The sequence below is a fragment of the Mus caroli genome, chromosome 12, assembly GCF_900094665.2.
Source record: "Mus caroli chromosome 12, CAROLI_EIJ_v1.1, whole genome shotgun sequence".
Classification (NCBI taxonomy): domain Eukaryota; kingdom Metazoa; phylum Chordata; class Mammalia; order Rodentia; family Muridae; genus Mus; species Mus caroli.
This window is the reverse complement of record NC_034581.1, coordinates 65,712,494-65,725,906: the sequence shown is the minus strand read 5'-3', so window position 1 is coordinate 65,725,906 and position 13,413 is coordinate 65,712,494. Positions and strand designations below refer to the sequence as shown.

General features: G+C 42.9%; 1 protein-coding gene across 3 annotated transcripts in view; it reads right to left on the bottom strand.

The window, feature by feature from the left end:
* Positions 1 to 350: 350 nt before the first annotated feature.
* Arid4a (AT-rich interaction domain 4A) overlaps positions 351 to 13,413 on the bottom strand; it is a 68,020-nt gene continuing 54,957 nt past the window's right edge. For all 3 annotated transcript variants that reach the window (XM_029484880.1, XM_021179405.2, XM_029484881.1), the window contains 5 exons: positions 10,366 to 11,496; positions 10,110 to 10,214; positions 6,535 to 6,741; positions 5,416 to 5,562; positions 351 to 2,149 (listed from right to left, as the gene is read on the bottom strand). In XM_029484880.1, the coding sequence (XP_029340740.1) occupies positions 2,046 to 2,149; positions 5,416 to 5,562; positions 6,535 to 6,741; positions 10,110 to 10,214; positions 10,366 to 11,496 (1,694 nt within the window). In that variant the 3' untranslated portion in view covers positions 351 to 2,045. The remainder of the gene's footprint in view (positions 2,150 to 5,415; positions 5,563 to 6,534; positions 6,742 to 10,109; positions 10,215 to 10,365; positions 11,497 to 13,413) is intronic.

Here is a 13,413-nt window from a genome sequence, read left to right as displayed (position 1 = left end):
CCATGGCCTCTGCATCAGCTCCTGCTTCCTGACCTGCTTGAGTTCCAGTCCTGACTTCCTTGGTGATGAACAGAAGTATGGAAGTGTAAGCTGAATAAACCCTTTCCTCCCCAACTTGTTTCTTAGTCATGATGTTTGTGCAGGAATAGAAACCCTGACTAAGACATACCAAAATGCTTAGTTTTGTAGAATCTAATTTTCCAACTATAAGTTACTGGCATTTGGAAAAAACAGTCACTTAAAAGAAAACTAAAACTGTAAAGCCTATGTTTAAGCCACGCCCACTGGGCTCCTTTTTATTGGACATTGAGATACTTCTGCTTTGCAAAGAAAAGACAGGAAAGTTCATATTACAAGAGTACTTTTTGTTTTAATTCTCTGAGAAAATGGAAGAAGTCTGAATCACAGGTTCACAATATGGCAAGATGACGTTGAGAAACATAATTTCGGTAATGCTCTGCAGTAGCAATGTGCTGTGCCTCTGTCCACCCTCAGGGTCAAACCCCCCCGGGCTACCACACTATAGCATATAAACACAGAAAAGGAGGCTTCAAAACAACCCCTTTAATGTACAAACATGAGTTTAAAAATGCTTTTAAAAAAATCACCTTTTTTTACATAATGTATATGCAAAACTGCTTTAAATACATGATTTTGGAAGAATTATTTACAAATGTATCAGTCTGTGTAACAATTCACAGACAAAGAATACATAGTGGCTTTACGTGACTGTTGCATCTTGACTTTGGGAGATATAAAATTTATTCGGCAGTACAGCGAACACAAAAACTGTGACAAAGCATCTTAAGGGCAACCAAAAATGTGATCCTCAAAGTGGTTTAAATACGAGGACTGCCAAAGTTTCTAAACAAGGACAGACTTGAGTGACCCAGATGCCCACTCTCAGCTGCTCGGTTGGGAAGGTTGAGACAGATGCCCTGCAGCACCTGCGGCTGCAGACGCAACCCCTGCAGCACGGGGCAGCTGACCACCACTGCCACCCAAAGAGTGAATTAACCTAGAACTGTCTTTTTTCAATTTTATTAATATTTTAAAAAATACATAAAAATACAACCATCCAATGTCTGAATAAATATATTTAACAAGTTGCAAGATAATACCTTATTTTACACAAAATTTTCAGCTTTAGAAATCTTGTTAAATAACTTCATTGTTGTTATATATTTCATTTTTGTATTTTTGTAACAAAATAAAAACTCTGAAATTACATAGAAAAAAGACAAAATATTTTTGTCAAGGGATAAGATAGTCCACTGAAAACTTATTCACAATTCCACTGTAAACATTAATAAACATTAAAATATTTGCATAATTGTGTGCTCAAAAGTCCTATAAAAAGTGGAAGACTTATTACAACTGCAGTTTTCAGTCAACTACACTTCCTTTCACAATTTATTTTGTCCCATTTACACGTTTAAACCTGGGCACACTGCTGCACATATACTTTGGCAGTTCTACATAGCAAGTGCTTCCACAAAATTGAAATTAATAAAAAAATCAACATTAATAATAATTATTATAATAATTATAATAATACAAGAATAACACAAAATCAACCCCCTACTCACCAAGTGTTCAATGCATCTCAGTGAAAGTGCAGCAGTAACTGCTAACCAGCTAATGCTCTCCTGTCTGTTGTGTGCGCTTGCTTGTCTATGATTTCTAGAACACTCGAAAGCTTTAGTATACAAATTCCATTTTGCTAAGTGCCCTTTTTTTTCTCTATCACACACACACACACAAAAAAAAATAAAATAAAATAAAAGAAAGAAAGAAAGAGAGAAAGAAAGAAAGAAAATACAGAGGAAAAATTATGACCAATATGGCAGGCCGCCTAACCTTCAATTATTAATAAGCTTATTGTCTGCAACAATAAAAAAAGGAGAGAGGAGGGTCTAGATACAATCCTGGAAACTATACAGGAAGGATAGACTTAGCCGGCTGAGTGCTTTCTGTGGTTGTATTTCGGGGTTTGGGGATTTAAGTCCATGGCAGCAAACTGCTGGGGGGTGGAGAACTGTTCATCACCTGCACTCTACAGCAAGTACATTTTGGGGGGGAGACGATGAAGAGGGGCTCATTCCAGTGTCTGATGAAGCAGAGGACATCGATGCTCCTGCGTGAGACACTGTGGAACCAACACAACCAGGTTAGAGCAAGAAATGACTACTCAGATACCTAAAGTTAGATGCTAAATTTTAAGGAAGATTTGCTGTTTGTTTCTGCGACAGTCAGTCTCACATTGCCCAGGTTAGTTCAAACTTGATATGTAGCCAAGGATGACCTTAATTTCTGATTTTCTTGCCTCTACTCCACAAGTGTTGGGATTACAGACATGCCAGACTCCACCTGACTGTAACAAGATGTTTAGCATCATTCACTTCAATCAGGGGTCGATTAAAGGATACACAAGGGGCGCAAGTTGTCAGCAAGCACTCTGCTGGGCTCACCTTTGGGCCAATTAAGGGAATTAACCCTACAAAAGAGATACAAGGTTGGGAGGCCAATGGGCAGCGGGCAGCGCAGGAGCCAGGGTGCTATGCACAGTCCCTGGGTTCCACTCCCAGCACTGCAACCAAAATGAAAAACTAAACAAAGTCAGACATCACAAAAAGTAAGGATTAAAAGAGAGATTAAGTCTGGTGTCAGGTAGGGGCAAGAGTAGCAGAAGATACACGCGGGCAACGAACCCAAAGGCTTCCCTGGCTAGGTAAGCGCTTTGAACTGAGTTATAACATCCCATCCTGTGCTTACCGATTCTGTAATGACTTCATTTTGTTTTTTGTTTGTTTGTTTGTTTGAGACAGAGTTTCTCTGTATAGTCCTGGCTGTGCTGGAACTCACTTTGTAGACCAGGCTGGCCTCAAACTCAGAAATCTGCCTGCCTCTGCCTCCCAAGTGCTGGGATTAAAGGTGTGCGCCACCACGCCCAGACTTCTTACTATTTACCCTTTTTTATTAAAATAGACAAACTTCCAAAGTCTAATTTCTTTCCATCTGCTCTAGGCCATTTTTCAGTATTGAAAATTGCTGGCCTAAGAACAGGCCAGGGCAGCCCCAGAAGTTCTGTCAGAGGGCGAACTCTCTCTCATCTCTCACCGCTCTCAACAAAGTCAGATGTGCATGTGAGTGTGTGCATGCGTGGAGTTATTTAGGCCAAGGGAAATGGCGACAGCTTCCTCAGGAGCCTGAATGTGGGTGCATCAGGAGTGTATAGACCCAGCAGGTTACACCACAGACATCTATCTGAGGTGCTTTTTGTTGCCTTTCTTTCCTGCGAGACAGATTTCTTGTAGTCTTGGTTCCCAATCTACCTCCTGAGTACGGAGACTAAAGGCTGGCCTCACCACTGCCCAGCTCTCTTCCTTTCTAATTGTTTTGTTTTGTTTTGAGTTTTATATGTATTCCCCCTTTTACTATTTTCTTAAATGCCCCTGTCATACTTTCATAGATTTGTCTTTATATCTGAAAAAAAAAAAATCAGTTTTCTTCTTTTTTTTTTTTTTGTTGTTGTTGTTATGTAACCTTACATAACCCAGGTTAGCCTTGAATCAGTCACCTCCTTCAGGCTGCCCTTGAATTCTTGATCCCCTGCTTCCACCCCTGAAAGGCTAAGATTACAGCCACAATGACAAGCCTCCATGAACAGCTTAAAATTTTTACTATATTGTGTGCTTTTAACTGAATAACAGTTTTTTTTCGAGGTAAGTGTCTTTTCTTTTCCTATTTTGGTCTTTGTCTAGGGTAGACAGTTTGTCTAGACATAGTTAGTTTCTTCAGGAGAAGCCTCCTCTCCCGTCCCAGGAACGTGCATACTTAGCTATGGTTCTCAAGAGTGGGAGGGTTACATCGTGGTTTAGAAAAGGACAGAGAGAGCCACCATTCGGTACTCACTCCTGATTTACCCCTTTTCTGTCGCCGTTAGCTATAGCTGGTGCCCCTGAGTCTACAACGCTGGTTCTGCTCATGTTTCTGTTAGTGGTAGGGAGAAGTGAACCTTTCTTTAAAGGGTAGGCATGATGATCCCATTTCTCCATACAGTTTCAACCAGTCTCATCTTGTCCCTAACTTGAGACCTTTTCTGCAGTCCTGAGGGTGTCCGCTGACTTCTTGCTTTCTTTAACTCTAAGGGCAAGTGAGTGTGCTCTCTGGTGCTGTTTTATCGGGGAGCACAGGGGTCTGTGAGTGCACTTGGTCAGAGTAGAATTTTGTGGTTAAAGGGATATGCTTGGGTCTAAGTAGAGAAGGAGACTTTGATGGTTAGTCCCAGTGGGCAACTTGATTAGACTGAGAAGTGTCAGGAAGATGAGGAAAGAACACCTCTGTGTATGCGTGCATGAGAGATTTCAGAAACAGTCCTATCGTGCTGGCTCTGACCTCATCAGTGGGGTAATCCTTGATGGAGTCACAGGATGGCCTTCTTTCCTGAAAAGCTGGAGATGGAACAGCAGGAGGGAAGAGACCGCCGGGGACACATCCTGGGATATACTTTGTCCTGATTCCTTACATTCTTTTGTCAACAGCAATGTAAAAGGAACTGATACAGGAGCGATCATAGTTTGTTTTGCTCCAACAATGCATGAATCTCCCTCCTATTTTTCCCAGTGACTGGCATTATCATCTTAGACATTACAAGTCTCCCTACAGTCATCTTTCCTTGTTTTCATCTGATTACTAATCAGTTTAGGACACAGAACTTAATTTCTGTTACTGTGATTTTGGCAGACCTTGAATAGGTAGCATGTCCAATGTTTGACTGGCTGTCAACTGCATGCTTAAAGTATAGCACAGATACTACTTTAAGATTATTTCAAAGTAGACTGGTTAATGTCCTACAAGGCACACACTATGCAGCAGATGTTAAGATCTTCACTTACTTCACTTACTTCACTTCACGAGAAAGTGAAGCCTGTGTCTAATTCATCTTGCTTCTGCATCACCTGTGGAGACCCGGCACGTGACATGTGCTCATTAGTGTTGCCCTGTAGCTGTCTATGAATGATTTATGGCTCCACATAGGTAGTGCTGAAGATTCCTAGGCCTATTCATTTGGTGAATCACAAATAACAAACATAGGGGCAGCCAGTAAATATCTGATGGGCAGATATACCCTCCTGGAAAACCCAACATGTTTAGTAAATCACAAATTTTAAAATAGTTCATAAACTTTTCAAGGGTCATTCTGGTTAATTCAGCTGTAGCACACCCACTTTCAACAAGAGGAGAAAACACTAACGCTCAAAGCAGCCATCTATTACCCATGGGCTTGAGACCCAAGCTTACAATCAAAGGACAGGGGTGTATCTGAAAGCAGGGAGTGTATCTGAAGGCAGAGAGAGAGTGTATCTGAAGGCAGAGAGTGTATCTGAAGGCGGGGAAAAACAGGAGCATTACCTTCTCTGTCTTTCTTTTTCAATCTTTTCCTCCTTCTGTCGATGGTTGCAACTTCAGACTTCAAAGACATGTAGTATTTTCTGATTTCCTGTAGTTTTTCTTGGAGAAAAGAGATTCTCTCTGTACTGTTCATATTATCTAATTCATCTAAAAGGAAAGATAAAATTAATCTGAATTTTAAACCACAACAATTTCATGAAAGCAGAGAAGGCAATGCTATCAAAAGTCAAACCTGCAAATCAGTAAAAGCTGCAGTTTATTATGCCCTACATAAGCTCTTTACAAGAGATGCGACTACATTCAATTTATGATTAAGGTTTCTTTACTCAAGTATTCTATATTAAACATGCATCATTCATCATGAAACATAAGAAAACATTAAAATAAAGCAATCTGACTGATGTGTATTTAGTATTTCTAACTGTCAGCAAAGGGAAGGCACTTCCATTTCACTGATTTAATAAGTCATACCTTACACAAAGTCTGTGTAGCCCAGGCTGCCCTCAAACTTATGATTCTCCTGCTTCACCCTCATGTGTGCTGGGTTACAGGGGTGAAACACATACTCAGCCCATGCTTTGTTTCTTTTTTCTTTTTCTTTTTTCTTTTTTGGTTTTTTGAGACAGGGTTTCTGTGTAGCCCTGGCTGACCTGGGACTTACTCTGTAGACCAGGCTGGCCTCGAACTCAGAAATCCGCCTGCCTCTGCCTCCCGAGTGCTGGGATTAAAGGTGTGCACCACCACTGCCCAGCCCACGTTTTGTTTCTTAAGCAAAGATTTTGTCATACCAAGTTATCCAAATTAAAAAAAGAAAACATAGCCGGGCGTGGTGGCGCACGCCTTTAATCCCAGCACTCGGGAGGCAGAGGCAGGCGGATTTCTGAGTTTGAGGCCAGCCTGGTCTACAAAGTGAGTTCCAGGACAGCCAGGGCTACACAGAGAAACCCTGTCTTGAAAAACCAAAAAAAAAAAAAAAAAAAAAAGAAAACATATACACACAGAGATTTACATACAAGTGATGAAAATTGATTTGGACCAGCTATATAATTTGTTAATGGTTTCTAATATTATTTACACTTCCCAGTTTATACTCAGGCTATCTATCAGGCAGGCCCTTACTGAGCTGGAAGCTCCACTTGTATGTCCTGGGGGAGGAGTTCGGATGCTTCTCTCGGTGCTTCTCCTTCTCTGCATCTTTGATGTGAGGCGAGGTTCTTGCGGGAGACCGTGGCAGCTTCTGTGGCTTGGGCAGGCTAAGGCGCTTCACTGGGGTGCAGTTACTGGAGCTGTCCATGGCGGGGAGGTCCTCGCTGTCGCTGCTCTGTCCTGTAACGGTAAGTCCCCTCCAACTGTAAACCATGTAAGGCTCAAGTACCAAAATGTAGCAGAAGCAGCAAATTACACTTCTTGGTAACACACAGGTAAACATAATACATACATATACCAAGGATTCCAACAGAAAAGTGGAAATAGAGATCCTAAGCAAAAAAAACCCAAAAACCCAAAAACCAAAACCCCAAAAACCAAAAACAAGAATTGCTTTAAAATGAAGTCTTACTGAATATTGCTAAAGTTTTTACCCCGCTGTTTGATTTTGATTTTTTAAAGTATGCGCTACAGGGTTGGCTGAGATGGCTCAGCAGGTAAAAGCACTGACTGAGGATCCGAGTTTGATCTCAGATACAAGGAAAAAAACTGACTCTCACAAGGTATGCCTGAGACACACACACTCTCACACACATGCTCACACAACACACACATGCTCACACAACACATACATACATACACTCACATACACATTCACATAACACATACACACACACACACAGTGGCACATGGGCACTCTTTCCAAAATTACAAGAATAAAGAAGGAGCTACACTTCACAATAATGATTAAGGATCTGCTATGTTACTAAATGGAAAATCAGGGTTCTAAAACAAACAATATTCTGTAGCCTCGTGTACGCTGAAATAAAACATACAAGCCATCCAAACCCAAGTATGTATATGAAACACACAAGTAGGCCTTGTTGTAAACTCGCCCAACAGTTGTTCTTTTCTTCTTTAACATTTATTTTTGAAACATGGCCTTAATATACAGCTTAGATCGGCCAACACTCAGTATCTAGCCAGGCTAGACCGGAATTCCTCATCCTCCTGCCTCAGCTGCGATTAAAGGCATGCTGGTCTATGCTCAACTTGATGTGTGTGTTAACAAAAGAGGCTTCATCTGAACATCTGCCTCCCCTCACTGATTTACCTTAGAGATGTTCTGGTTTTCCCATAAAGGCAAACTGGAATTGTATTTTACCAAGTTTTCAAGGCACAGCTTTTACCCTTACCCTGTCTTTACTCTCAATGGGCAAAGATCACACAGTTTCCCAGCCTGCTTTATGTGTCTGACTTTACTACCCTTAAGAGAAAACCTTATTCTTGTGTGTAGGATGAAGAGGGGCTACAGGCACATGCTGTGGAGGACTTGTGGAAGTCCCAGCTCTATGTGGGTTCTGGGGACAGAACTCAGATTGTCAGGATCGCACTGCAAATGCCTTACCCGCTGGCCTCTGCTTGGGCCTTAATCACAATGGTTACATTTTCATTACTGTTTGTCCTCAAAAGCAGAGTCTGCTGCATAATGTTCTACTCCCAGGTCCCCTAGGATAAAGACCTTTATGTCAAATATCCATGTTCTTCAATGGCTGGGGCCTTGGTTTCCAGAGTCTAGTTCTACCCCATCCTTGGAGATTGGGGGAGGAGGGGCAGTTAGTTCATTTGGGAGGAACCTCTTTCCATCTCTTCAGCTCTTCAGGGTTAAATTTCTTGAAAAAGAAATGCTACACTGTCACTCTGACTTCCGTCTCTTCCTGTAGTTCATTATGGACCAACTCAACAACATCTTAATCTGTGTGTGTGTGTGTGTGTGTGTGTGTGTGTGTGTGTGTAGATGTGTGGATGTGCACATATGTCAGATCCACCTCAGGCATTATTCCACAGGAACTGTCCACCTCGTTTTCTGAAACAGAATCTCTCACTAGGAACTGGCTCACTGATCTGGCACAGCTGACTAGCCAGTGATCCCCATGGACCTGCCTGTCTCACTCCCCCCCCCCTGCCAACCCCCTCCCCTCAAGAAAAGGTTTAAAGGTGTGCAAAAGCTCACCTGGCATCTTACATCTGTGGATCAAATGTCAGTCAGTACTCATGCTAGAGCCACAGCACTGGACGGCTGAGCCAACTCTCCGGCTGCTTTCTCATCTTCATTACTTTCCCACAGTGGTCTCATCCTCTTGTGAAAACAGACTTTCTTGTAAACACCACAATCCATCTCTTTTCCTAATACTGGGCACCTACAACTCAATATTCCCCTAAATTCTTCTAACACTCTGTTGTTAGGCCTATCTTCAGTATAAGTTAACTAAGCCCTTTGACAACACTAATCACACTGAAAGCTATTCATTTTACTGACCACATCTCTTATTCCATCCTTTGTCACAATCTTTATTAATCAGAAGACCTATTTCTACTATTTAATTTTATTCATAAACAAGTTTGTAATCTAACCCATTTACACCAGTTTACTGTTTTATTTCTTTGATGAGCACTGACCTTACTTTTCAGGATGAAGAACTGGCTCAGAGATTAAGAGCACTGGCTGCTCCTGCACTCTTCTGACTCAGGTTCAATTCCCAGCACCCACATGAAAGCTTACAACCATCTGTAACTCTATTTCCAGGAGATGGGGTGCTCTCTTCTGAACAATGTGGGTACCAGGCAGGTGCTCGGTACATTTATATACATGTAGTCAAAACATTCATGGACATAAAATAAGAAAGATTTCTATAGTATTTATAAATCAGCTTTTCTGACTAAAAGAGACCGTTCCCAGTATAAACACATGCTATGCATACTTTTAACACCACAACAAACCTTTTCTTTTCTTGAAGATTCTGAAATGCCTTATATTCAATTGCTTTGTGATAATTTTAGCTGTTGCAATTCTAAGTAAAACTAATAGCCATCTTTAGATTAAAATGAAGGCGGGGTGGGGTGGGGTGGGGTGGGGGAAGGAGGCTGGGAGAGTTCTCGCAGTGCAAGCCTCCACATCTGAGTTTAATCCCGTCATATACAGACAGACAGAGAAGTGACTGCACAGGCTGTTTTCTGACCTCTACACGTGCATACACAGATATGTGCATATACACACAGGGCATATACACACACGGCACGTGAGCACAAATGTTTCACGCCACGCATGCGCACATAACACGCGTGCGCGCGCGCGCGCGCGCGCGCCCGCGCACACACACACACACACACACACACACACACACACACACACTAAAAAGAATGAAATTATTGCCGGGCGTGGTGGCGCACGCCTTTAATCCCAGCACTCGGGAGGCAGAGGCAGGCGGATTTCTGAGTTCGAGGCCAGCCTGGTCTACAAAGTGAGTTCCAGGACAGCCAGGGCTATACAGAAAAACCCTGTCTCGAAAAACAAAAACAAAAAAACAACAAAAAAAATGAAATTATTTTCAGAACATAATAAACCTCACTCATTTTTGGAGTGGCTCAAATGATCAAGTCCCGAGTCTGCGCTGGGCAGGAATGGGCAGCAACAAGCACCCGTAAGGTCACGGGTAGATGAGCACCGGAAGCCGAGCACCGGAAGTCGAGCGCTGGCAAACACCCACCTGCTCCGTTTTTTTCAGTTTTGGCTGCAGCACTTGTCCGCTTTGGGGTTCGCTTTTGCTTTTTTGCAATTAATCCACTATTTCCATCGCTTGGCCTTTTCTGACCTGAAATAGAGGAAAAGCTTGAAAACAGAAGCAGAGACAGACAGGTCCAGTTACACACCTGTCCACGCCAATCCACTATTTTCTTAAACAGACAATCGGAAACGTCTGTCATAGCCAAGCCCTGACCGGCTCGGTCCCCTGCGATTCTTACCCTTCTCTCTGCTCTCTCGCTCGTGTGCAATTATACTACAGGCACCAGGGGCAACACTGGCTTCAAACCCGTTCGCCGATTCCCTCTCACAGAGGCCTTCTTGTGATTCTTCGGCGATGCTATCAACTTCAATTGTAATGTCACTCTCACTCTTTATACTTCGGGACTCGTCCTGGCTGAGAGTGAGTGGGGAAGCTACGGAAAAGTTATGCTGTGCTACAGGAGGTAAGGCAGGCGGAACGGAAGCCAGAGAGTTAGACTCAGAACCTTCCACTACCACATCCTCAATACTGGTCTTATCCTTCTCATCCAAATCATCCAGGTCTACCTCATGGCAAACCAAGGTTTCAGGCCCGATCAGAGGCATCGCATCCTCCTCTTCTTTGAGTGGCGTGTGCACTGGTTCTTCGGCTGGACTGTCCGATTTCTCACTAGTTAGTTCTTGAAGGCCCTGGTCGGGCTCGGCTGTCAACGATGGCATCCCTTCACCTTCTGTTTCAAAGTGCTGTTCCACATGTGCGCCTTTCACGCCCTCGGCTCCTGCGCCATCTTCAGACCTCTCTTGGGACACTCCAGTTGTCATTTCCATGCCATTCTCAAGTCTCAATTTTTTTTCTGGGGATTGCTGTCCCAGGATTTTCCGTTTCAACTTTTTTTCTTTCTCAGATGGGTCGATGTCATCTTCAGTAGAAGAAAAGTTTTTACACTCTAGGGAAGAAAACTCCAGGCTATGAACGTCCCCGTGAGCTTCGCTGCCTGCTTCCTCCTGGCCGAAAGGTGAAATCTTTATAAGTTCTAATGAAAGGTCTTTTGTCTTGCTGCGCCTTCCCTTCCCTTTGGGAGACTTTTCCACCTGTTTCTTAAGTTCTTCTACTTGGTCCACTTTGTCTCCAAAAATATGCACGATTTGATCGCTGTCCCCCGACTCCACCGTCAGGGTGTCTGAGGGCTGTGCCTGAGTCCTGTCGTTTTCTTTTGATATATGTACAATCTTTGGGTTTTCTTCATCTAGTTTATCATCATGTCCATTTTCATTTTTTTCCAATTCTTCTTTGACATCAGGAGAAAGATCCTCAGCCCCTGAGCTCTTCTCCAGCTGGTCGTCGACCTCACTGTCAGATGAACAGGAGTCTGCAGGGAAACATATGTTGTGTGGACCATTACATGAGATACCAATGCAATAAGTAAAATACTACTAAGTGTAAATGAGATCCTTTCTATACTTCTGAATCTCTAGAGACATTTTTTTCTATGAAGTAAAACAAAGATTTGCGCTAAAATGTGAGGGGAAAGGTTGAAATAAAACCGTGAGGATAAACAATGTGGTGACACACGCCTTTAATTCCCGCACTCAGGAGGCAGAGGCATGGGCAGGTGGATCTCTGAGCTCCCAGTCATCCTGGAATATAGAGTAAGTTCCAGTACAGCCAGAGCTACACAGAGAAACCCTGTCTCAAAAAATAAACAAAGAAATAGTAAAACAAACAAAGATACAAAGCTAGTATGTTCAGTGACTTGACCTGACTTACTGCAAAGATTAACTACTTTGCATTCTAGAGGAATATGACATTCTACCTAAAATTAGTCTGCATTAAAATGAGCAATGTGGGGCTGGAGCAAGCGGGGCCCGAGTGAGCAGAGGTCCTGAGTTCAATTCCCAGCAACCACATGATGGCTCACAACCATCTGTACAGCTACAGTGTACTCATATACATTAAATAAATAAATCCTTAAAAAAATGAGCAATGTGAATTCTCCATACCTTAAATGGTCTTAGTACAGGCAAGAGACACCTGCTGGCAAGACAAATTATTCACTTTCTGTCAGAGAATTTTTCAGAAACTAAGGCAGCAGTCCAAAACTATAAAACCACACAATGTAAAAACTATCCCTGTATTGCTTACACCTTCTTTAGAGAATTTTAGAAAGGCAAACACTGAAGGTGTTCATTTTTTAAAGATAACTTTGGGTTCTCAGTGTGTAGCCTGGCCTGCATCAGTATGGAGTCCAGGCCTCCCTGAAACTCAAGAGATCCCCCTGCCTCTGCCTCTCAAGTGCTGAGATTAAGGGTGTGCACCACCACGATACTTGACAAAGTTTTATGTTTTCTGCTTGTTGGTTCTCCTTTGTTTAGAATTTGTTTCCATCTGATGAACAGGAGAATCTGCATATATATTCTGTACTAGATCCATGCCTGGGGCCCATGGAGGCCAAAAGAGGAGGCAGATAGCATGGGGTTGGCGTGACAGGCATCAGGAAAGCATGTGGTGTTGAGTACTGAAGCCCAGCCGACTTCTCAGTCCCTGAATGAGTAAGTATACAAGTTCTGTGGTTTTAGTAAAAGTGGAATGTAGAGTTCCATTTTCTCAGGTCAAACACTCCTCAGTGAGGCAGTTCTGTGACTCTGATGTGGATGGTTGTGTAGGCTGAACACTGCACCAGCACGGGCCGCGCACGGGCCGCCTGAGAAACAGCCCACACGTCCAAGAAACCTTGCATCTGTATGGTTTCCTGTATGACCGTGAGCTACCAGCAGGTGGCCGGAGGATTTGGAAAGACCCCCTTTATGGTGTACACACTGCAGCCGATGGTAAACCTATCCTTTAGTAGTTTTCTCTCCAAGGAGAATAATTGTCTAATACCACCATTTAAGATCTCTTAAACTACATAGAAAAAAGAATGGAAAAGTGAAGGGGACAATTACAGCGGAGTAAAATCTGCTCTGCTCTGCTCACCGAAAGCCCGCCTACGCCCATTAGCCTGTGCTCCCAACAGGCTGACGGTGCCCAACTTACAGGAGGCATTGGTGCATCACATGGTTTGAAGCAGAGCCCAACACACACTGGGATTCAAGGATTGTTTCATTTCCCTACAGCTAACTGGTTGTATCTAAAAATCCTCCTGACAGACGGCATCCAGGGTTAATATCACTCAAGTTTAAACTAGAATATACTACAAAATAAGTGCCAGCTGCCAATTACACTCTGTACTTTCAATCATGCTAGGTTACAAACCAAGATAAGCTGCTATGCCTCTCACTGAGTGACA